Consider the following 24,403-nt stretch of genomic DNA (forward strand, 5'->3'; position numbering starts at 1 on the left):
TTGTTTCAATCGTAACAGATCTGTAAGTACTTAAGCCATACACAATTTCCTAAAAAATATATATATATATATATATTATTTATAATGTACTAGCACTTTGGACGAGCTACACGTGCAATATAATAAAACATACTTTTTGTGCTTCAAAGATAACACACTTGATTATTTTTAGACAGAATTGCCCTCTGATCCAAACTCGCGTCAAATCAAACAACGTAGTACACCCCGAAATGTTTTCAATCTTGTCGACGTTAACGATAACAATAATAACGTTTAAGCTGGTTAGACGCAAGGCAGTAAAATTTTGCAGGTACAATGACGCTACTTTGCATAATTAATGATGAAACCTCAGACGAGTCTCGGTTATTTAAGGTTGAAAAGGATTTGATAAGACTGTGTAGCTGTATACTATTATATTATATAGTTGGCAAACTGGCAGCGAACGGTAGTCTCTTCAAGCAGAGCATAAATATTCGTTTACGCTTTGATCTCGACGTAGAAAAGCTTTCCAGGTAAAGAGCTTAACTGTATTCTTCCCTTTCATAACATTGTCGTATAATAGACGCTTCGCGTAAACTTAATCTGCAACGTACACAACTAGAACGAGGGAGACGGGGAGAGACAGAGAGAAAGACAATTAGAATGAAAAGCGAAGGGCGAAAGGTCAGATCGGAAAAGATTCCATGATGAATGAAGAGAAACAGTAGCGTGTATCGTTTATACGAATTTCATTCCAAGCTAAGTTTCACCGAAGAACGTGGCTATATCGAGGAGATTTCCGACAGCTTCTTGTCAGCGTGCAATGAGTGTTTACAGTATGTTTCCAGTAGAATTCTTCGAAGGTCGTAAGGAGAGAAGGAGGAAAACAAAGGCATTGGAAAGGGTCACGTGGTCGGGGTATCGCGCCGGAAGTCGCGTGTCGAGAGAAGGATGACAGCTGACCGAGTGACCCGGTGGTCGTGGAAAACGCCCCTAACCTATGGCTGATGATACGTCAATGCGATTCGCCAGCTTAGTAGGAGCTTACTACTACCTTGCTTACGGACGGGCATGGTTCCTTTCTCTCTTTCTCTCTGTTTTTCTCTCCCACCCTCCCCCCACCCCACTCTCTCTCTCTCTCTCTCTCTCTGTCAAATTATCCACTCCAAGTTTCTCCTCGACGATGACAACGACGGATCCCAGGACAAACAAGCTCGTTGGTTCGATTGGTATGGGTTGGTTTTGGTAGTAGTACTGCTATAGAGTTGTTGCAGAGGGGGCAATGAGTAGTCGGTGGCTGTGACGGTGACGGCGGTGCTTGCGACGGAGAGTGCACGAAACTGTAAAGAGCTTTAAGGCTGTCCCGTCCCGAGGGCACAAGTATAAGGGGCTGCAACACTCGGCACTCGTTTGCACGTTTAGCACTACTCGAATCTAGCAGGTAGACAGGAGTTTCCCGATATTCTCGGTCGACAGCGAGCGAGGCTGGCGCGTGCAAGCAAACGTTCAGTGTGCCAGTGTATTCACTACTCGTACTCGACTCCGACACTCAACGGTCGACTCGCTCGCGCGTCACTCGCCAAAGTTTCCGGTGCCCGTTAAAAACGTGCTGATCGTACAGTTACGGACTTACGGTCTACGGATGTACGGATATAAACACACCGCCGCTCCGTCACGGCAATATGGCGTCGCACGAGCCGAGCAGCCGGAGCCGGAAAACACGACTGCTCGTTGGAATTGCGCTGATTGGTCGATTGCCCCCTATGACGTCATTCTCCACTCCCCTCACTAGAATTTTACCATTATCTGCCATAACCACCCTTCTTACCAACCGACAAAACTACCCTCTTGTGACCATCTCTCTCTCTCGTCATCGACTTCTTCCTTATCTGCCGACCCCTATCTCCTACTTCCTGGATGGAGTACCTGGATCTACTACCACCGAACAGAGGTCGCTACAGTTTCACGATAATATATATTTCCTCGCGACTCTCGTTCCGAGGCAGTCTGAGGACGAGCAGCTTCTTTTTCAAATATCATTCGTTGTCTATAAATTTTATTGGTTTTTAAGACAGGATGGACTTTATTCTGTTGGACATTTTATATATAGCGAGATTCGTCGTCTTGTAGTAATTATCGCTGAAACAGGTTAACCGCTGCTTCCCCGTAATTGACTGACTGAAAGTGGATCTTGGGATAAACAAAGGATCAAGTTATTGCTACCACTGATATAGCCGTTAGTTCGGGTTGTAACAGTAAATACTGTATACTTATACTACTTTTAAAGTACACGTGTATAAATATGCATATATATAGTATATGTATATATAGTTACCATGGGAGAGGGAACTATTGTTTCGGTGGTTTATTCGCATGCCGTCATGCGTCAATTCGCATGCCGTCATGCGTCATACTGGAAATTTCCATCTGAAAGAAATAGATATTATTAACAACAAATTGTAATCGCATTGTTTCAACTCGCAGGGCTGTGATTTTCATTATTGACTGGATCGAAAAACCTTGCAGATAGCGTCTTTGATTATTGTTACTTCTCTACTAGTTCTGACAACAAAACTCGGAGCTGAGCTTGCGACACTACTTGCTGGAAGCTGCCTTGACTGCTTGGCGCTAGTCACTCTCGTGACTTCTGCTTTTTGTTTCTATAATTACATACCCGTAATTACAATTACATTCAATAGATTCTTCAATTCATCTTATTTTATCTCGGAATACTTACATCCTTTTTTTGCGTAAATTTCTTCTCGTTTTTCTTTCTTTCCTCGATGGCACTCTCCAAAGCCATTCTCTCTGATGGCGCCATAACCTTCAAACGTGGATCCATGGCAAGCCAATCACTGTCGAGTATTTGCAAAATTCTTGCGCGTTTTATTAGGTCCGGCTCCAATAAACTGGCTACTAGTTTTTTCACATTCATGCTTAGGTTTTCAACAATCTGAGAGTACAATAATAACAGGTATATTGTTTTAGGTTTTAAAGATATAAGATCCGGATCAAATATACTTATACTATATAATCACTTTTCGACGAAATTTCCATTTTCGACCAATCTGCTGTTCGTAAAGTAGCTTCATATTTGTGTCATTGAAGGGCATCCTTCTGTTCAAAATTATATAGAGAATCACGCCCAATGACCAAATGTCCGCTTTTTTTGGATTGTAAGGCATCGCCCGTAATACCTCTGGTGCCACGTACGACAAAGACCCGCAGTAAGTATCGCTCAGTACTCTCTTTCCGCGATGATCCAGCATGTACCGAGCAAATCCAAAGTCGGCCAACTTCACGTTTAAACTTCTAGTCAATAGAACATTCTCGCATTTCATGTCACGATGTGCTATTTCCATTTCGTGCAGGTATTGCAGCCCTGCACACATTTTATTGATTCCAACTTAAAATTATAATTATATGCACCACATACTATATGCTTATATATATATATATATATATTAATCGTTCAGTTATTTTCTTTCTGAAATAATTGTCTTTTCTTTCTCTTACTAATATTTAACTGTTCTCTCTACCCAGAGCAAGTTGTCGAAGCCAAACTCTTGCCTGGTCCTCCGAAGCAGCACCATTCTTTAAAATAAATTCAAGGAGGTCGCCATTCTCGGCGTGTCTCATGAAAATGAAATATTTCAATCTTCTTTGAAAGATGCTGTGCACATGTACTATATGGGGATGATTCAATTTGACCAAAATATTTAACTCTCTCGGTAGAAATTTTTTCACGGCATCTTCTGGCGCTTCCTTCACATCTATAATTTTGCAAGCCAACATCTGCGACGTCTGTTCTTTCCTTTCACCATCTTCTTCGATTCTTCGATACTCGGCGAGAAACACCTAGGGAGTTTCCATTTTATTATTTTCGGTTCTATTAATTTTTCTATTCCATGGAGAATCGTAACCTTGGCATAAGCTCCCTCGCCCAGTTTTCGTAAAAGTTTGTACCCTCGAGCCCGCAGGGTTGCCTCCTCAGATGGTGCTTGATTCAACTCCGCCATACCATTTGCCAAGAACCCATTGACATCTTATCTTTCGAAATATTATTCTCATCTTTATCCGCTAACTCCTAATTTTCATATTTAAAAAATTTTAAAAACAGCTTTTTCACTGAAGATTTTCCTTATGCCTAACCATATTGTAAAATGAGTGTGTCAAAATAGTCAGTGCTTCCTCGAACTCCGCTAAAATGAGAGAGAGAGAGAGAGAGAGAGGGAGGGAGGGAGGGAGGGAGATCGAGAAAATACTTGAGGTTCATTTCGAGTTTTACACTTTTACATGTAGAAAGCGTGGAGTGTATAGTTTATGTAACTAGAATTAAAATTCGAAAGCACGCTTTATCGGGATATATCCTTGGAAAGGGGTTGTAGAAACAATAAAATAAATATTTATACAATGTACACATATATATGTGTATATATATATATAAACGTTGAAATATCATGTATATACATATTTTTGTTCGAAAAAAGATTGATAGTACAAAGATATAATATCTTAAATCTTAAACCGACGACATACCAAAATTGACATTACTGATGTTTTTCATTCTCCAATGTGGTTCTCGCATTTCGCTATAGCAATGCTGCCGATACAAGATCCAACAAAGGAAGAAACAGCATTGTGCATATCCGACTTTACATCTGCTTTGCATCAAAAACTTTATATTTTACTTTTATTTCCTTTATTTTTACTTTCGTGATGCATACGACGACGCACAACAAAAAGAAAAATAGTTTTCCACTAATAAAAATACTATCAAAACTTACATAGCAAAACTTTCCAATAGGCAGAGTTTGTAGAAACATTCGTCGTTACATTATACTAGAATATATTTCACAAATAAATCATATCTACTTTATACATTATGGGAAGAGCTAATTACTAAAACTATATTACTCAGTGGTCCCCTATCTTGACCTCTAACGATGCCAATTAATCACCGTTCATTTAAATTGTTATTTTATTCCAAGTAACAGCATACGTATGAAAAATGGATCAATTGAAATTAATTCAATCTCTTCTGATACTACCACAATTTGATAACCAATATTTGTCTTATATGCAGCCAATGACTTTTTTCTGTTCCATGACTTCCAAATCTGTAATAATCATTTCATTATATACTTCACATACACATTGTCTATACAAACCATAAAATTTTGGTTGAAAGTGAAGATAAAATAAATGAGTATAATACCATGTAAAAAGAATGTAAAAATTCGATAGAGAGAGAGAGAGAGAGAGAAACCTTGAATGAATAGGCTAGATTATTAGAATTATAAGCGGTAATGTTATAAAGTAAACCAGATAACCGTGATCGAACATTTAAGCAGCGTAGCATTAGTCGAGTTAGACTTACGGGTTAGTTAAGACGATTGCTTGAATGAATTCGTGATTGATGTTAGAGAGTAGGTGAGTTCATGTTAGGGCTGCCCGGTGTTGATGTGGGCGTTGATGGTGTACCTGGTGGTGAAGCGTCCAGTGGACAGACCAAATTACCATAGTCAACCTCGTTTTTGCTTTTCTTACGCTTCAATGTGAATTGAGATTTCTTTGGTATCTGAATTTTTAAAAATAACATTCATTTTTATAAATAAACTGTTAAAGAAAACAATCATAAAATCAAAAATTTTTGCTATTTCCACAACAAATAGTAACCTTCAATCTAGCAGTAAGTGTAAGAGGCACGAATCCTATTGTGCTCTCCATGTCCCTTTTATGATGCACTACCTCCCTCCCGAGGATCTGATTAAAGTGCGTGGTTAAATGTCTCCGCAAAAGCGTTTTGGCCGGAGGTATGCTGAGTAGTGTGGCCAATAGTTCCGAAGTAAAACGACCTTCGTAAACCATTAATCCACCATGAACACCGGATCCCCTCATATTCGGGGCATATTCGGCTAAATCAACAACACGTAGCCATTCCATTACTCGATGAATCGTCCACAGCGCTACGTTACTGCCATCTGCACCATTTCCATTCATAGATCTCCTTTCCAAGTTATCGTATTCAAAATTTAACTCTCGCAGTACCTGCATAAATCGATTATAATTGTTACCTCATGAACAATAGTCACTTTAGAAACAAATAACATCTGGAGCTGTGGTTATTTACCTGAATACCACGTCGTAAACTGGTAGCATGTAATTGAGCAGTGACGCCTAAGCTTAACAAATCTTCCGTAGTTAATCTGTGAAGCACCCTACCGTCGACCTTAGCATTGTGGAAAGCCTCCTTGTGTTGGGGCAATCCAATGTCATCTAGCCATCGTAAAACAGCTGCATTATCCATCTGTCAATATCATAAATTTTTTCTGTTAATAACTTTTAAAAGTACGAAAGTTAAAAAAAACATTATAATAGACATCAATTGAACCTTGTCTGATCCTAAAAAACCTTCTCCGTTAGATCTTTCGGATTCAATAGCATACAACAGTTTTTTCCTGTGTAATGAATTCTTTATATCCAACTCTTTCTCTATTTGATTGTGTGTAGCATCCATAAGTTTACTCCCTGTAGCACCCCATCTTCTTAACTCTGGAGCATAACACTCCAAGCCAATTCTAGCTAACCAATCGCTAATCTCTCCCATTGATAATTCGGATAGCGACTTCTCTGGCACCCCTTCCATTCGATAACTGGGCTCATCGATTACAGTTCTCTCTTCCTCAGCTATAAACAGTATAACCATATTACATTACGCTAACGCAATCTCTCAGATAATATGTTATTGGAAAATAAACCATAGCATATCAAAAGTGTTACAATTCAAACGTCGCTCACTCCATCCACTTCATTTGATCATACACATTCGAGTTGTTAAAAGAAACATTATATAAGGTAAGTGATTAGTAATATTTTTAAATTATTTACGAAAACTTTATCACGCTCATCGACAAGCAGTTTTACTTAAAAGCAAAAATTAATGTTTGTGGCAAAGGCAAATGAGCAATTCTGAAGAGCATGTCAAAAGCATGCTTATTAACAATATTCTATTGAAACCTAGAATAGGAGCCGAAAGGCATCTTGCAGAGACTCCCTTAACGTTCAGTGGCACTGTTGTATCCGCGGCAGTAAATAAACTGGGAGCCTTACCAAAGGCGACTCCTTTCCTCGAAGATGCTGCTGGCGGTCTCGGTAAACTGCTGTATTGTCCTGTATGTCTACTAAATCTTTCCCCCTGAATGAAAAATAATATAGTATCCCTACTGTCTTGTTTACTTATTTCTGCATAATATATTTTTCTTAAAATACATACATTTGTTAAGGGATTTGCGGTCCTCAAAGATAAATTTTCATGTTCCAAACTAGCCTGTCTAAGCTTCATTTCTGACAATGAACTCAGCAGCTCTAATTTTTGAGTTTCCAAGGCACTTCGTGATAAGACTTCCTGAAAAAATCAACAAATTTAATTAAGGGTCTCAACAAGTCTCTATCAGTATCAGTATTTTTGTACTTTTTGCAAGGCCTCTTCCATTTGTCTCAAAGAAGTTTTCTTCTCTTGCAGTAGGCCCTCAAGTTCAAGAATTTTACTCGACTGCGCTTCTACCTGATCAGAAAGAACAGAAATTTCCATATGCAATGCTCCTCTCTCATTTTCTAACTTCTGAAGTCTCTCCTGAAACAGAAAAGTAAATAAATAAATAAATAAATAAAACAGAAAAATATTTAAAATAAATTAGAATAAACTTATAAAGCAATAAAAGGCAGGCATTGATAATTTCAATTTAAATATTTTCATATCAAATTTTAATTATGTTTTACCAATAATACATTTTAAAGGCTAAACAGCCGATAGCCCATTTACGCAAAACAAAATAGATTATAGGTAAAAAAGAAATTTGGGCAAATCTCTCTTGAGAGATTTTCACGTGCAGAATATACCTCAGTTTTGCTTTGATAGTTTGTTTGCTCGTAGCTCTTGTGCGAATCGCACTGGAATTGTTGCAACGAGCAATAATGCGCAGGTTTATCTTTATCGCAACAAATCAAATCACTTTGGGATTTCGCTCTTTGATCTCGCTCGGCTTTGTTCTTCAATCTTCGCCGGCGACGATCCAAAGATCCAGCGCACCGTCCTGATTGAACCAACAGGGACGTAGCGCCAGCAATTTTATTTGCCATGCGCAAATTGTTATCCTTTTGCCCGATGAGGCCACTTGCTTGCGAAACGTGACAGACGTGAGAATTGAAGGGGGCATATTGCACAGGTAGGAATTCCTTGGAAGTATGGCGAGATAGGTCATTGGATGCGCTGTAAAATTGTCATCAATTAGAATAGATAACGTGGAAAGAAACTAGGATCGAGATTTATAATATAAAAGTTGTGTAGAACCTTCCACAGGGTGCTTGAAAGGGTGGAGAGAAATTCATCATGTGTGGCAGCACGTTAGCGGTCGCAGCACAAATATTGGGCATACTGCTTTGCAGAGCTACCACCCTGGCATACCCAAGGAGGCAAGCCTACGAAAGGTAAGTCAATATGTAGATACAAGTCGAGAAACAATCTTTTCAATGAATTCAACAATGAAGAGAAAAGAGGAATGATCTGGGTACTTGACAGAGACACCCCTGGGATTGGCAAAAATTGTAAGAATCGTTGAAGTTGCCGCAAAATCCAAGTGGCATTCCTCGTGCTTGCCCGTTCTCCCGGTTATCTTCGCCTTGATCGGAAGTCGAGGAGGTTCCCGAAGTATCATAAGCTTCCGAGGGCGTCCACCTATTATTCGTCGTGTTATTGGTGTTGTCCCAACGCTTTATAGTCGAAGCTGCGTCCGAAGAGTCAGACGGCGAACCTGGTTTCAATAAACTCAACCGTCAATTCATTCGTCATTAAAGAATCAATCGATAAGATCAACAACCTTTACTTCTCTTTTTTCCCTCCTCCTCGAGTATAGGGTGCAGCACTTCTTGTCGTTTTCCACTTTGCTCGTCGATCCAACTACCCTCCATATTCCAATGACAAAAAAATCTTCGCTTCGTCACTGGTCATTCACACTTTATTTATTCCGTGGATATAATTATTTTACTTGACAATGTGTATGTGTATGTGCACCATACAATTGTTCCAGTCTCATATATAAGGCACGATACTTCAAATCTCAACGGACAAAAGAAATCTTCCCGCGCTTTGCAACACTCTATTCTAACCTTTATTTGAGTTGGAAAGAGGGAATGCAACGATTGAAACTATTAAATGACCGACCAAATTGGCAATGCTTTTTGAGACGCGGCGAAGCACACCCTTACATACCGGCGGGCACGGTTTCGTCTACTCAGAAACTAAAATTAACATCTTGAAATTTTTTGAGGGAGAGAGAAAGAGAGGGAGAGATAGAGTTTATAAATAGAGCATTCTCTGTCCTCATCTTCGTCTCGGGGATCGCTGGCCCCATCCCGGCATCCCGCATCTCCCGACGCTCCGAGGCCATCTGTCTTTCACGAGAGCTACTAACGGTGGAATGAAAAAAACTAGCGAAATTCAATCAACTTACTGGCTGCATCCACTCCAACAAAATATTGACTGTGGTAGGATCCGGCGGTGGTGGGGGTATTGGTGCTGTTTTTATCATAGTCACGAGATTTCTCGTTATTTCTTTTATAGAACCTTTCCATTCCGTGCTTCTTTCGCCCGCTCCTTCGGCACAAGCACCTATAACAGTAAATACTCTTAGTTTCTATGGACACTTCACTAATAATACATTATTTATTCATTCATTAATTAGCTCATTTCAATACCGGAGATTATTCCGTCCATTTGCAGCAGGGCAGCTTCTAGCATTTTGCTAGCGTCAGTTGGGGATTTGGTCAAAAAATTTGTGTCATTTGCTTCAATGGTCGTCGAATTGCTCTCCTCACTTTTGCCCATTACAACCTACTGAAATAATTTTTTACATTAATAATTCTGAAGAAAATCATTAATATTTATGAGGCAGGATTGAACAAATTCCTTTATTATGATATAGTGTGAGAGATGAAGAGAAAAGAACAAATATCGAACGACCGTCCGAGGATGAGAAGGATAAATAACAAATCAGCAACAGTGTGTGAAATAGAACTCGAGATATATTTGTAATTTACTGTACAAATGTGTTCGTTAGTTTCTTGCATCGGTATTATGTATTATTTACCAGTGCAGCTTTTCAAATATAGATTATAATCTGTAATTAACTGCAACGAGAAGAAAATAAACAGACCGCGCGACTCGACTTAATTCCATTCCGTAAACTGCTATCCATAAAAAAGGAAGGCTGGCGGATAAAGTATACATAGGGTCATCTCCTAGTCTACAATTGGGAAACATAAAACACTGACCTACCTGCTGAATATCAGCAGAGATTCAAGGCTCAGTCTCTATCAGAAGAGAAATATTTATTTTTGTTTAAAAATTAGAGCGACTCTCTGCCATAATATTAATTTTGCGAGAAAGAGACTCGCGTTGTGTAGTATTATGATCGATCAACAGGTATGTACATATACTACTGAGCAACGCCCAACCCAACCAAACCTGACTCGGATACCATAATACACATGTGAAGAGTGAACACTCGACTGTATATGGTCGTCTATAATAGCTATAACGCTATGTATCTAACGTTTTTCTCTCTTCCATTATTAGATTAGAATTTATTAAAATGTTATTCGATATAAAGCTCGACGAAATTCTCGAAAAATATTGAGCATATGACGAAGTAATAGAAATAAATAAACGTACTTATTATAGAGAGCCGAACATATTTCATAAGTAAATTAGCGATTTGTACTTTTTATAATTTAAATACACTAATATGTTTAACATAAGCAAAACTTAACTTCCGTGCACGTTTAAGATAAGCTATAATGCGCGGCAAGTGAAGCAAAATTTTTTTTGATAGAAACAATCTGTTAACATCACTTATTGATCATAGCAATCTTGGAAGCAATAACGCTTAAATTGATTTGAAATATTACCAGGCCCAATCTGATTACTCTCTTCGTTGACAATTCCTGTCGCAGCCGAACAATATAGCGATTATTCAGATGCATTCCCACAATTGTGCATGTAGCGCGTAGCCGTTGTCAAGAAACCGGACAAAAATGAGGTTAGATAATATTATATTTCACTGCCGCTGAACCATACCACAACAAAACTATTACGTAAATAGAACAAATGGAACAAATATCAACGATACAATTTATAGATATTCTACTGTTGTTTCGGAGAACAGCAACGTGTTGAAAGTTAACAATATACTATGAAGATTCAAGTTGCTCCTACCTATCTTCTAGAGCGCTAAGTAAGGGAAACACTGGCAAAGGGTGAACTATGCCAAATCCTTCCTACCTTTGCGCTGGAATGTTAAAAAGAAAAAAAGAAAGGAAGGAAAATTAAGGCTCCAACTCCAAACACATTGGCACTTGTACTTCTTGTCTTTCACTAGTTTGTTCTTTTACCTCTCCCACCCCCACCCTCCTATTACCCACTCACTCACACTCACTTCTTTCTCTCTCGTGGTCGCTTCTGACTGTCACGCCGTCTTCGTTTGACCCTAGGCTCAAGTAGTATTCGTTCGTATTTCGTTGTAGTTCGCGTGGCAAGAACTTCGTGCCATGTCTTCGTCGTTGATACTGATAGCGATGATTGTTGCACGTACTGCCAACTGTCAATATGAGAAAAAAGTAAGGTTATGGTTGATGGGTACTCTCATATCGCATTATTTGGTTACGTGGTTTTTACTTTTTATTACCTTAAAAAATAAACAAAAAGATTCTGCGGGTTATTATAGGACACATGATATATCTGACTATCCATTTCAGCTATTTAATTTGAGAATGAATGTCCAGTACCGAGCCATTATTGGGGGATATTGAAAAGATGGAGTGGTGAAATACAGTGAATCCAACTCATGCAACAGATCCATTGCAACCAATTGCAACAGTACTATACGGTGACGACAATCTATTGGCATGCCAATATATATGCCATAGCAAATCATGGCATAGCACACACATGGCTCACGGCACACACATTTGGCAGTTGGCACATATATACATACCACATTAACCACCAAATATGTACATACTGCCCATAGTGCACACTGCACAGTGTGCACACTTCACGTCCCCACATATAGTATGTATGTACATACACACATGCATACTACCTTTGGGCAGTCGTCTGTAACTTGTGAGAGGGGATCTGAGTGAGGTGAATTTAGGAAATTTAGTCATGTTAGAATGGCAAACCTGATCGCAAACTGGCAGCAGGGCCCGTTGTAAAGTGTGGAAAACAGCATTCCCAACAAAAGAAAAATAAACCTGAAAAACGTCAATTTGAGTTGGCAGCTCTGCGAAGTAGCTACGCTGCAAGTTCTGCTTGCTGATTACGGCTGACTTGTACGATTAAGTAGTAAAAGCAATGTTTATGTAAACACAAATTTTGGCAGGTCAGCTGGATGGTTATGTTCAAATCTGTTTCAGATAAGTAAAAATTAATCTTCATGTATAAAATGCATTGGAACGCGATGCTTTGTGAATAATATCATTTGTTACAGATACTTTGGTTAAATTTGGATGGTGTGCAAAAACAATTTCAAGAGTACATGCAAAGAAAAATTTATTGGCAAGCAGATTAGGTACTTCTTAGCAAACACATAATGGCTGGGATGACAAATCATCAGATTTAAGGATTGCGATGGATATACCAGAGATGTATTTACTCTCATCTATTAAGTTACCACCAGTTGAGTGTATCCTCCGCTCTGCTGATCTGTAAAGATGCAGAAACATCAATGTACATATCACATTATTTAGACTCAGGTAATCTTCAAAAATTTTGTGAAAAGAGACTCAGTAAGTGTTTTCTGCAGCCTTGAAATTTTTTATGATTCAGGTAATATTGGATTATGCTATTATGCAGATAATTCATAACTGCAAAAAGGAATGGTAGACACGTCATTGAATACAAGTGAACTCAATGATGATATTGGTACATTAAATTCTCTTCAGGTGACTTCAAACTAGCAGCAGTCTTAAGAGATACGGCTATTATGGTTTGTGATGTTAATCCAGCAAACCACCTTTATCAAACTGCTGCAATTCAAAATGTCCTTTTGTTTTTGGCTTAATGTCATATTTGTTTCTTTAACATGGGAAACACAGAAACCGTTTAGCCCTTGCAGCTTGAAATTACAAAATGAAGTCATTTGATAGTTTCTGCTCCAAAAAGTGTCCATGACCCATTATACGCAAAATATGGATGGCAGTTTCTCCTATTACTAGGAAGAAGTATGCGTAAAGTGTCTGGGATGTAAAAACGATTGAAAATCCCTTTAAGCTGCATATTATCATCAAAAAACTGAGTATACCTTTGAATTTAAACATCGTCTGTGAATATAACCACTCTATTCCTAAAAATTATTTTTGTTGACAAATCACTCAATTTTCATTGATTTTTCAGATTGTAAGAATATCAATGATTAATGTCATTTATAATTCACAAGTGCTTTACCGACAGTACAAGTCAATAAACAATTCGTTTAATAAAAGTCAAATGCGAAGCAAATTGAACAATCGGGCATTTATAGGATAATGTGCCAGTCCTAACGAGTCAAACGAACTTAAAAACACTCAAATTAGTTGAAAAATAACGCTGTACCATTGTGCCGTGTTCTTGAAGAGAGGTTACTTTTGGTTATTTCCACTTCAAGAACGCGGGACAGTGGTACAGCGTTATTTTTCAACTAATTTGAGTGTTTTTAAGTTCGTTTGACTCGTTAGGACTGGCACATTATCCTACAAATGCCCGATTGTTCAATTTGCTTCGCATTTGAATTATATTAACTTAATTGTTTATTGACTTGTACTGTCGGTAAAGCACGCGTGAGGGATCCCGTTAAGGACGCTTCGCAATTTACTGCTGCTTTGGGGGCATCAATCAATATGTCGTCATTACAAACTAATTTTATGATAGATTAAAATAATTTTTTGTCCAGATTAATATAAAAAAAATCTCAGTAAGACTATACGTGCTATACGTAAAAGAAAATGAAGGGGTATCCATTTATAAATTTATTAACTTGTTTCCATGTATAAGTCCTACAATATATATGTAAACATTAATAAAACATATAAATTTTAAGAAATTGTTAAATCCATTTCTTTATATAACTTGATTAATCCTTTTCTCCAAGTATAAATATTAGACTCAAAGGATGTAGAAAAGCTAAGAGCTACTCCGATATTGATTTTAGAATAAAATATTTGTTGTTCAGAAATCTCAATTTATGATTATAGTCACAAGTACAAGAGGCTTCGGATATCCTGTACAAAAGTCTCTTTGTGTGTATCTAACTTAATTTCACATTATTATTATGTTACCGCATTCAAAACCTTATGGGACTCGTAATGCTAGTATAACAGCTATATTTTGGTAGTTATATTCTGTATTTGTCAGTACCAGTATTATCATAGCAAATATCCTAAATGAACTCTTTTTAAATTAAATTATCGTAGTCATTTAGCATATATTAACTGTTTCATCATCCAATACTGCTGCCGTCGTTTGACGATACACAAGATTCCATGTAAAACAATTTATATTTCTCCTATGTCCTCTTAAAAATGCTGTGCTGGTAATTCACTTTTTAATGAGCAACACATAAACATTATTACCTAAAAAACATGAAATATTTAATAAAGAAGGCATAAAGAATGTAAAAAAATTCATGGATCTATATTAATATTTAAAACATTCCCAAAACGTGAGCTGTACCTTTGCTACCAGTAGTGATGAAATATTGATTGATGCCCCCAAAGCAGCAGTAAATTGCGAAGTGTCCTTAAGTCACATCTCAAAATCTTATTACGTATTACTTTTGCAAGTCCCATAGGTCACTGCCTTGAATTGCTACATTTAATAAAACCAACTCAACAGCTTTGTGAATTATAAATGACATTAATCATTGATATTCTTACAATCTGAAAAATCAATGAAAATTGAGTGATTTGTCAACAAAAATAATTTTTAGGAATAGAGTGGTTATATTCACAGACGATGTTTAAATTCAAAGGTATACTCAGTTTTTTGATGATAATATGCAGCTTAAAGGGATTTTCAATCGTTTTTACATCCCAGACACTTTACGCATACTTCTTCCTAGTAATAGGAGAAACTGCCATCCATATTTTGCGTATAATGGGTCATGGACACTTTTTGGAGCAGAAACTATCAAATGACTTCATTTTGTAATTTCAAGCTGCAAGGGCTAAACGGTTTCTGTGTTTCCCATGTTAAAGAAACAAATATGACATTAAGCCAAAAACAAAAGGACATTTTGAATTGCAGCAGTTTGATAAAGGTGGTTTGCTGGATTAACATCACAAACCATAATAGCCGTATCTCTTAAGACTGCTGCTAGTTTGAAGTCACCTGAAGAGAATTTAATGTACCAATATCATCATTGAGTTCACTTGTATTCAATGACGTGTCTACCATTCCTTTTTGCAGTTATGAATTATCTGCATAATAGCATAATCCAATATTACCTGAATCATAAAAAATTTCAAGGCTGCAGAAAACACTTACTGAGTCTCTTTTCACAAAATTTTTGAAGATTACCTGAGTCTAAATAATGTGATATGTACATTGATGTTTCTGCATCTTTACAGATCAGCAGAGCGGAGGATACACTCAACTGGTGGTAACTTAATAGATGAGAGTAAATACATCTCTGGTATATCCATCGCAATCCTTAAATCTGATGATTTGTCATCCCAGCCATTATGTGTTTGCTAAGAAGTACCTAATCTGCTTGCCAATAAATTTTTCTTTGCATGTACTCTTGAAATTGTTTTTGCACACCATCCAAATTTAACCAAAGTATCTGTAACAAATGATATTATTCACAAAGCATCGCGTTCCAATGCATTTTATACATGAAGATTAATTTTTACTTATCTGAAACAGATTTGAACATAACCATCCAGCTGACCTGCCAAAATTTGTGTTTACATAAACATTGCTTTTACTACTTAATCGTACAAGTCAGCCGTAATCAGTAAGCAGAACTTGCAGCGTAGCTACTTCGCAGAGCTCCCAACTCAAATTGACCTTTTTCAGGTTTATTTTTCTTTTGTTGGGAATGCTGCTTTCCACTTTACAACGGGCCCAGATATCGGGTGAACGAGAATACTACGGATAGTTCGCCTCGCACTTCCGTTACATTTTATTTGTGTGCTCGCCGTAAAAAAAGAAAAAATAAAGTGAAGGATGCGTACTATGCGGTCATAACTCCCGGAGGACGAAGGAAATTCCTAGGAGGAAGGAGGCTCACCGCACCGACCCAAGGAATGTAAGTAAGTGTAATTTCAATGTATCGCATAATATCGGACCCTTTTTTACTGTAAGTGTGTATACTTCTGTCTGTCCTGTGGAAAAGCCGCGAAAACTACGTCACAAGTGACGGATTCAGTCAAAACTGGGACAAAGTGCAGTGCACTCTGGCATTGCGCTTTACCACCAGGTGTTTCTATGCCGTAATCTTCCCAGGATTGGGTAATACTCGTATCGTTATACCTTTTGCTCTTAAATACCTGCGTAACCTGACGGATTCGAGAGTCAGTACTGACACTTGGACAGGTTCCACGAAGTGACAGGTAAAGGACAACTTTAGCTGACCAGTTGGCCACACCAACGATTAATCGGCCACCCGAAACTCTTACAATGCCACGAGATTATTTCACTTTAGCCTATTATACTAAGCTACTCTCTCTTTTTCCAAGCCTCTCCTCTATAATTCAACCTAATCCGTTTTCCTTACACATTATTACTTGCTTATAGTTACGCCCGTTTTATTTATGTCTAATTGTTTATAGCATAAATATCAATTTATTTTTTTAGGCTTTTATCACTCCCTTTTACACCTTCTTTATTTAATACTCCTTCTGCTCATTGATTAATCACAGTTTTCTAGTCTATTATTGACAGTACTAAAATTTTCTTAATAATTAATGGATCTCATTTATTGACCCATTTAAAATTTTTTCGCAAATTTTCGATTGTCTCATAAAGTAAGTGCCCTCAAACTATTTCTTCAATTTCACTTTGACAGGTTAAATGAAGGACTTAGGATAGTCTTACCATTTGGTATCATGTCGGATGGGATCGATGGTGGCGGTGGGGAAAATGAGGTAGATTCTCATTCCTCTTCACATGCTGATGCTGGGGACTCGTCAAATCATAGAGAAGAGGAATCTCTTGATCCAGACAATGAGGCAGCGCTCAATACCAATTATGATAGTAGTGATGGAGCAGTGCCTGCATTCAGGTTAATTAATTTTAAATTTAGTTTATTTCACATTATATTTAGGCTAACTTTTTCATTATTGGAATAATCCATAACAAAAGTCTAACAATAGTATGTTTCCATCAACTATCATTAACAGGTGTGACAGATGTGATAATTATGAAACAATAAACAAAACTGCGTTTTGTGCTCATCAAGACCAGTGTCTTGCCGGTGGGGAAGCTGGGGAGAGTACTGAAGGCATTGAAGGGGCGGAGAATGATGGGGATGGTGATGAAGGACATTCAGGACATCGTTCCCATAGGAAAATGTTCGAGTGTGATGTTTGCAATATGAAATTTTCTAATGGGGCCAATATGAGGAGGCATAAAGTAAAAATCATAGACATTATTATATTAATCAAAATTTCATTTATGTTATTTATGCAAATTTATATTATCTCTAGATGAGACATACTGGGGTTAAACCTTATGAATGCAGAGTGTGTCAAAAACGTTTCTTTCGTAAGGACCATCTTGCAGAGCATTTCACTACGCACTCAAAAACCTTGCCTTATCATTGTCCAATATGCAATAGGGGTTTTCAAAGACAAATTGCTATGAGAGCTCACTTTCAGAATGAACACGTTGGTCAACACGATATGGTCAAATCATGTCCACTTTGTAATTATAGAGCTGCAACTATGAAGTGCCTAAGGCTACACTTCTTTAATAGGTAAAAACTCTACATTAATGTAAAAAATGTATCTTTTGTATTCAAACATGTCCTACTGGAATTTTTGTTTTCGTCGCTAGGCATGGCATAGATTTAGATAATCCTGGGCCAAACAGTTCAACTTCAATCATGAATAGTTGCACGCCTGGTGAAGCTATGCCTTCTGCTCCTCTTTCGGACAGTGGGGACAGCACCGGTAACCGATCAGCAGACAATGCCACACCTCCTATGCATTTTCTTACTCCTCATGTGGAGATTTCTATTCCTTATCCCGAGCAAACAGCCAATCAACGAAATCCAAGCCCTGCCCCATTGAATGGAGATAGTCCTAACAGTCCGCAGAGCGCCGATAGCAATAGCAATGCCCCAAGCAGTAGTCACCATCAATTACCCATCAATAGCACTGGTTTACACAGGTTAGCTACCATAAATCCATTATTAGATTCTATAATATCTATTATATTTATCACTCAGAATTACTTGATATTAATTACTTAATTATGATTCTATTAGGAGCGTATGCGGAGCGGATGAAGCGATAACACCATCGATCTCGTTAATACCAATCAAACAAGAGCCAAACAGTAATGGCTTAGATGACAATGGAGCTACTTCCAGCAATCTGCCTTTGCCGTCTCTGATCAAAGTATCACCATTAAAATCACTGCTTCGTGATGATCTTCGTCGGAAATTGTCTACGAGCACCACCATTAATAACAACAATAATAATAATGGATCGAGCTCCAGTCCACACTCTCGGGGTGAGCCTCCAACGTCCACAAGACCAGATCCAAGGTCAAGCGGTCTTCAATGTACGCACTGCAGGATCACTTTCCCTGATCAGACGTTATATTTCCTACACAAAGGTTGTCATAGTGAGAGTAATCCTTGGAAATGCAACATTTGTGGCGAACAGTGCTGTAACTTGTACCAATTTAACTCACATTTATTGAGCAAAAGTCATCAGTGACATGGCAATACTATGTCACATTTGTTCAAGTCAAATCATTTATATATATATATATATATATATATATACACCGGGTGTAATAAAATTCGCGTATTTTCTTAAAATAACGTGTAGTGGGCGGAAAATAGAATCGGAAAGGACGGCATTAATAACAGATCTTATGGATAATACACGAGTAATTAGCGATTGAAGAGTAAAAGTTTTTTCTAGTGGTTTTCAAGAAGCAAAAAATTAAGATACATGTTAGTGCCTCGACGGCAAGTACATATAAACACATATATACCGTTAAGGCACTACCTCCTTTTACACAGTAAGTTTGATTGTTCGTATAACTTGGCACAATTGCGCTTTCATTTATTTTTGAACAGGTATAAGCAATCCAAGGACTTTGATAAATACCTAATTGGACAAAGTTTAATCGTTAACTACTCGTTCATTACCTATGGGATTCCCTTTTCAGCCTATTTTTATCGATTTTATTTTCCACCTATTTAAACTATATAAATGAAATACGTGAATTTCGTTAAATCCTATACAAATACAGGGTGAGATAATTAAAACAACACCTAATATTTCGAAAATTAAACGAATTAAAAAAAATTTACATATTTTTGATACATTTAAAAATCTACCAGATTGTAATATTGATTTAACTTTGGATGAGCCATTGAAAAAAATGTAGAGATCACTTTTAATTTTTTTAATAGTATTCCTTGTTGTTTATTACGTCTTCTTGTAGCTTAAATCAAGAACTCTCTACAGTGATATCAATTGTCCATTTCATTCAGGTTTTTACGAGATATTTAAATACGAAACTATATAAGAGTGTGATTCTCGCTGAATTAGTGAGTGCACCCGTTTAAGAGAGCATACGCTCTTATATTCTCTCACTTATTTCTAATTTTAAATCCAAATATCTCATTAAGGCCCAAAAGAAATTGTGATTTGGTTATTGTATAAGAGAGCTCTCGAGAAAAACTATACTTATGTGTAATAAACATTAGGCTATTACGTTTAAAGAAATCAAGGTGTCCTTCAACAATCTACTGAAGATTAAATCAATATTAATATTTTATATATTTTTAAAGTATTAATAACATATATGTATCGAATTTCTTCTAAAACGTTTAGTTTTCAAAATATTCAATTTGTTGTGTTTTATTTGCTTCACGCTGTATGTATATTTTTGTTTTCTTTTTGTTTAAAGATTTTATCACCGCGAGGAATTTGATATCTAATAGTTGTTTTGCACGTAAAAATGATATATCAAGTGTTCTTGAAACGTTGAAAATGTTGCAGCACAAGAAAAACCAAAAGTGTCTAATTTCTATCAAGTATCTTTTTACTGACTGGGATTAGTTGCTTTTGTCTATCGTTTATTATTGTGTTTGTTTCAACCTCACGAAAAACCGTTCGTGAAATGGTTAAATTCACCGTAGTTTGATTCAGATTATACGCAGAAATTTGACGGTTCCAAGAACAGGTTTCGCTGATGTTGAATCAAGTCTATTATTATTATTATTAATTATTGTTTTTTTCACGTTTTTATAACCTAAAACTTACTCGTCCATTGTGCTGTCGTTATGCCAACGATCCGTCCACAGAGCTTTATCGCGATATTCCAAGCTCTAATTGTAGCGTTTTAAATACAAATTATTAGGAGAGAACTCTCGTTAAACTAATGAGAGCTTTAAGTGTATAAGAGATGCGGTGATTTCCGACGAATTAATAGAAATCGTCTAGTTTATGCCCTACCGTGGCTCGAATGCTTCAAATAGACACGATGTGAGAATATTTACTGTAATAACAAAATGTGTCTTTAGAGAAAGTGCATTTTAGCAAGAAAAGTACATTCATGTCTGACGTAAAAAACTGTGACCATTTCTAATCTGTTAGTACACAGTATAAATTTATTAAAATTGAAAGAGTTTAAAGTTTGTCTATTTGTAAAATAGATTGAATTTTTAAAGCTGTATAATTTATGGAAGTCTAAACAATTTAATGAGCTTTAAGAACTATTTGTGAAATTGTATGATTACTTTCAATTGCATACATCGCTTTATTTGACGCACCAGCCGCCTATCTTAACGATTCGTGGTCAAACTAATGATAATGATGACGATAGATCGGTAGAGACAGAAAAATTAATGTCTTTTGCAATTTGAAAATATTTTATGGAAATTTAAAGCAACGCTGGTGATTTTTTTAGATAGGAAAGTTTCGAACCAGTTAAACTGGCGTCAAACTGGATGTACAGGGCAAAAGCCAAAAGCATTGGAACTCTGTAATACCCTAACGTACAGAAATCGAAACGATACTTTTATCTTTAGTTTTGTACAAGTTATTTTCCATTTAAATGGGATATAGAATCATAACGGCGCTATTTAAATCTTTTTCTTTTTTTATATCCAGATACCATGGTCTTCACACACAGAAGAATAAAGTTAAATGTTTTAGTTTCGCACCAAAGTACCCTAATTCTTTCTTAATTTTATTATTATAATTTTAAAAGGAAACTTCAAGGTATTTTCGGCAGTTAATATATAATAGATTTAAGACAAGCTGTTACAAAATATATAGAACATTTTTTATATGCCGATATAGACCAAAGTTTTCAAATTAGAAATAAATTTTTTTATTATGATTCTTAATTAAATATCAGGGATTCTGAAGCATCTTTCATTCGTCTAAATTTGTGTAAAAATTTCTGTAAAAAGATAAATAATGAATCTTTTTCAACAAACCATTTTAAAACTACTTACATTCTTACAGTCTATTTATAATCTTAGCACATATTTAATATACAAAAGAAGATTTCTGTACTATTTCCATTCTAAAAAACCCCAATTTCAGGGTCTTTGCTTGTTTATGTAAAATTAAACTAAATCTTATAAATATTATATTCCATTTTTTAAACTTTTCTATTCTAATAATATTTGCTGTATGTACTTAAGAAACAGAGTCAGTTTCTGTTGTAAGTCTAAAATATACAGTAATACTACCCTTGATAATATTGAAAAATAATTTATGGAATATAAAAGATGTAAAGCATATATATAATGAAATAAGATACACTACATTTCGAATTAAATAGTGTCACAGTATAAATTATTTTTATTTTAAATATGTGTTAATACTTTAAATGGTTTGTAACCGAAATATATAAATATTGGTAAAAATGAGGATTCTTCAACAAAATTGAAATGTTAAATTTTTTTATGTAATTGGTCCTGAACTCTAGCTGAGAAAATAATATGACTGGATTGAGACATTTAGAACAGTTCCTTGAGGAAATTGTATTACAAAATAAAATAAAAGAGCACTCGATTTCCGATTTTTTGGGGTTTATAATACTATATTTAAAATAGTGAATGGCATCTAAAGATTAATTAAAGATTCTTAAAGAGGAGTAGACATATAGGGTATCATGTTGCGAAAATATCAAAAAAAGGCTTATATAAAATTTAACAAACTGAAGTTGAGAAAGGATTTTCGGTACTTTAGGATTAAATGGATTAATTATATTAACGATTATGAAAAACCATTAGGGAATTCCAATGCTGGCATGTACTATATATAGCAGGCAAATTTTTGAGCGGATTGGCTTTTAGTCAACGGCGTACTACTAGTTTCTAGTTATTCTGATGTTAAAACAAAAATTGAAGATATTAAAATCTATAAATGGATAGACTAAAGTCAATTCTCTCTGCATTTTTGCCTTTAATTGAAGGAATATTTTATATATAAATATTTGTACAAAAGAGTATTATAGAAGAGAATACGGTAGGAAATGAAATCGAATATAGTAAATCTATATATGTATATATAATGAAAAATATACATACGTGTATCATATAATATATATATATATATATATATATATATATATATATATAATTATATGAATTTATTTAATTACAACTAAGAAACAAAAAACTGACGTAATACACACAAACACTGCTGTAAATGGTTGTACTTATATTTAATAATTGTTCTGTATATCGCGTAGTATTTAATATCATTACGATTATTTATTAGCATAAGTAATTTATTATTGCCTTTGCATTCCAAGTGACAAGAGAAAATACAGATTAGAAGTAAGACTTTTTAACGTTCACGATAATTTGTATTAACAAGGAGCTCAATTGAAGTATCTCCAGTCAGTTTTTCACTGTTAATTCGAAGATCATTCGAAATTTATATAGACGAAAATAAGAAGAAAAAAGACAACCGTTGTTTTAAAAAAAGCATCATTGACGTACAAATCTTTTAGATACCTTTACAAAAGCGCTTGTTCATCATATTTCCGCGTGAAACTTGGATTTCGGGAATGAAGAACGAAAAGTGCCTGATCAGAAAATTGCATGTCTTTTTGTAGTTAAAAGCGAAAAAAGATATGTGTGAGTAATGTAACGGAGTAGTGGAAACGAACATTTTTCTTTGAATAAAAACAGCATTGTATTAGAGTAATACGAATGGACCAGTTTGCGTGCCCGCATCAACCATATTGTGCTTAGGGTAGCGAAGCCTTTACACTGTGATCACGTTTACAAAGAAAATAGTTTTAAAGCTAGGAGTTAAACGTAAAGGTATCTATAGGAGTAAAGAAAATATGATGAACACAGCAACAAGCCTTAGGTGCACCCCCACCCATTCTCCCCTTATTTATACGACATAAGAATAAAATAGTAAAATATATATTTAATTCTATAAGAATGGAAATAAAATATTGTTGATGTTACTACGGTGTAATGGGTACAATTTAAATACATAAATAATTATGTATAAAGGAACGCATGGGAGAATTTTAATGTGCGCGTCATTCTTCTATTGTTTTTTGTTTTTATTTTTTTATTTTTTTTTTCTCATTTCTTAACAATACTTACCGATTTCTCTGTCTTTATATAATGATAATCAAGCTACTTATTGTATACTTTACAATTTATAGTCTACAATATCAGATTCTTTAACATACATTTTACAAGCGCTGTAATATTGTCTTTCGAAATTTCCGCATTCATGGATCGTATTACTTGAATTTAGTAATAATCTTTAAAGTAATCTTTATTAAAAGATGTAAATGTGTATTATAGATATTAATTCATGTTAGATTACGACTCGATAAAAAAATCCTGGACCGATCACATAAAAGTTAAAATATATCGAATTTATAATTATATGATAATGCCTTCAGGTCACTATAATTATTGTAGCAATAAAAATGTGTAATGAGACGACAGACAAAATAAATAAGTTTACTTTATTTTTTTCATAAATTAAGCTCAAATTTTATTGCACGATTCTGCCTCTTATTAAAGAATGGATATCTTGCAAGTTTCTATACGTATAAAATATTATTAATAATTAGTGCGGGCTGTGCGGAGGATGATTGGGTCATATATGCTGGCCATTACTGTGTAGATAATTGCTTTCTGGT

At 35.7% G+C, this 24,403-nt stretch overlaps 4 protein-coding genes across 6 annotated transcripts in view; 1 reads left to right on the top strand and 3 right to left on the bottom strand.

Moving 5' to 3' along the window:
• dlg1 (discs large 1) overlaps positions 1-1,095 on the bottom strand; it is a 331,205-nt gene extending 330,110 nt beyond the window's left edge. The window contains exon 1 of the mRNA XM_066725415.1: positions 1,034-1,095. Within this exon, the coding sequence (XP_066581512.1) occupies positions 1,034-1,052 (19 nt within the window). The 5' untranslated portion in view covers positions 1,053-1,095. The remainder of the gene's footprint in view (positions 1-1,033) is intronic.
• A 1,263-nt stretch (positions 1,096-2,358) lies between these two features.
• On the bottom strand, positions 2,359-3,998 carry LOC136772792 (testis-specific serine/threonine-protein kinase 3-like). The gene is made up of 6 exons (XM_066725918.1): positions 3,903-3,998; positions 3,519-3,837; positions 3,018-3,361; positions 2,717-2,932; positions 2,499-2,639; positions 2,359-2,406 (listed from the first exon to the last, which is right to left on the bottom strand). Exons 1-6 carry the CDS (start codon positions 3,996-3,998, stop codon positions 2,359-2,361), a joined length of 1,164 nt encoding a protein of 387 aa, XP_066582015.1.
• Positions 3,999-4,382: 384 nt separating this feature from the next.
• Positions 4,383-10,338, bottom strand: LOC136772303 (kazrin-like). The gene is made up of 13 exons (XM_066725193.1): positions 10,316-10,338; positions 9,736-9,871; positions 9,492-9,649; positions 8,333-8,460; positions 7,882-8,251; positions 7,454-7,615; positions 7,256-7,387; positions 7,000-7,177; positions 6,374-6,669; positions 6,113-6,289; positions 5,659-6,030; positions 5,360-5,560; positions 4,383-5,099 (listed from the first exon to the last, which is right to left on the bottom strand). Exons 2-12 carry the CDS (start codon positions 9,863-9,865, stop codon positions 5,402-5,404), a joined length of 2,262 nt encoding a protein of 753 aa, XP_066581290.1. The 5' UTR covers positions 9,866-9,871; positions 10,316-10,338; the 3' UTR covers positions 4,383-5,099; positions 5,360-5,401.
• A 5,813-nt stretch (positions 10,339-16,151) lies between these two features.
• LOC136772366 (zinc finger protein ztf-16) lies at positions 16,152-24,253 on the top strand. 3 transcript variants are annotated; one of them, XM_066725295.1, is made up of 7 exons: positions 16,152-16,332; positions 16,416-16,632; positions 17,088-17,303; positions 17,422-17,653; positions 17,728-17,996; positions 18,077-18,412; positions 18,510-24,253. In XM_066725295.1, the coding sequence occupies exons 3-7, from the start codon at positions 17,128-17,130 to the stop codon at positions 18,964-18,966; spliced, it is 1,470 nt and encodes a 489-aa protein (XP_066581392.1). In that variant the 5' UTR covers positions 16,152-16,332; positions 16,416-16,632; positions 17,088-17,127; the 3' UTR covers positions 18,967-24,253. The 3 variants fall into 3 exon arrangements, with proteins under 3 accessions (XP_066581392.1, XP_066581391.1, XP_066581390.1); XM_066725294.1 differs by lacking the exon at positions 16,416-16,632; XM_066725293.1 differs by lacking the exon at positions 16,416-16,632 and having other exon boundaries at positions 16,152-16,328.
• The last annotated feature ends 150 nt before the right edge of the window (positions 24,254-24,403 follow it).

Source organism: Prorops nasuta, unplaced genomic scaffold (assembly GCF_024137725.1).
Source record: "Prorops nasuta isolate Cenicafe-Biocafe unplaced genomic scaffold, Cenicafe_Pnas_1.2 PNAS00004, whole genome shotgun sequence".
Classification (NCBI taxonomy): Eukaryota; Metazoa; Arthropoda; class Insecta; order Hymenoptera; family Bethylidae; genus Prorops; species Prorops nasuta.

Excerpts from the sequence above, each read along its gene's own strand:
- LOC136772303 (XM_066725193.1), bottom strand. The coding sequence starts at position 9,865 with ATGGGCAAAAGTGAGGAGAGCAATTCGACGACCATTGAAGCAAATGAC. Across the intron at positions 8,252-8,332 it reads TTTCAAGCACCCTGTGGAAG|CGCATCCAATGACCTATCTC; the intron begins GTTCTACACAAC and ends ACAATTTTACAG. Across the intron at positions 7,616-7,881 it reads ACTATCAAAGCAAAACTGAG|GAGAGACTTCAGAAGTTAGA; the intron begins GTATATTCTGCA and ends TTTCTGTTTCAG.
- LOC136772792 (XM_066725918.1), bottom strand. The coding sequence starts at position 3,998 with ATGGCGGAGTTGAATCAAGCACCATCTGAGGAGGCAACCCTGCGGGCT. Across the intron at positions 3,838-3,902 it reads GCGAGGGAGCTTATGCCAAG|GTGTTTCTCGCCGAGTATCG; the intron begins GTTACGATTCTC and ends GAAACTCCCTAG. Across the intron at positions 3,362-3,518 it reads GCTTCGACAACTTGCTCTGG|GGCTGCAATACCTGCACGAA; the intron begins GTAGAGAGAACA and ends AAATGTGTGCAG.
- LOC136772366 (XM_066725293.1), top strand. Across the intron at positions 17,654-17,727 it reads CCAATATGAGGAGGCATAAA|ATGAGACATACTGGGGTTAA; the intron begins GTAAAAATCATA and ends TATTATCTCTAG. Across the intron at positions 18,413-18,509 it reads AATAGCACTGGTTTACACAG|GAGCGTATGCGGAGCGGATG; the intron begins GTTAGCTACCAT and ends TGATTCTATTAG.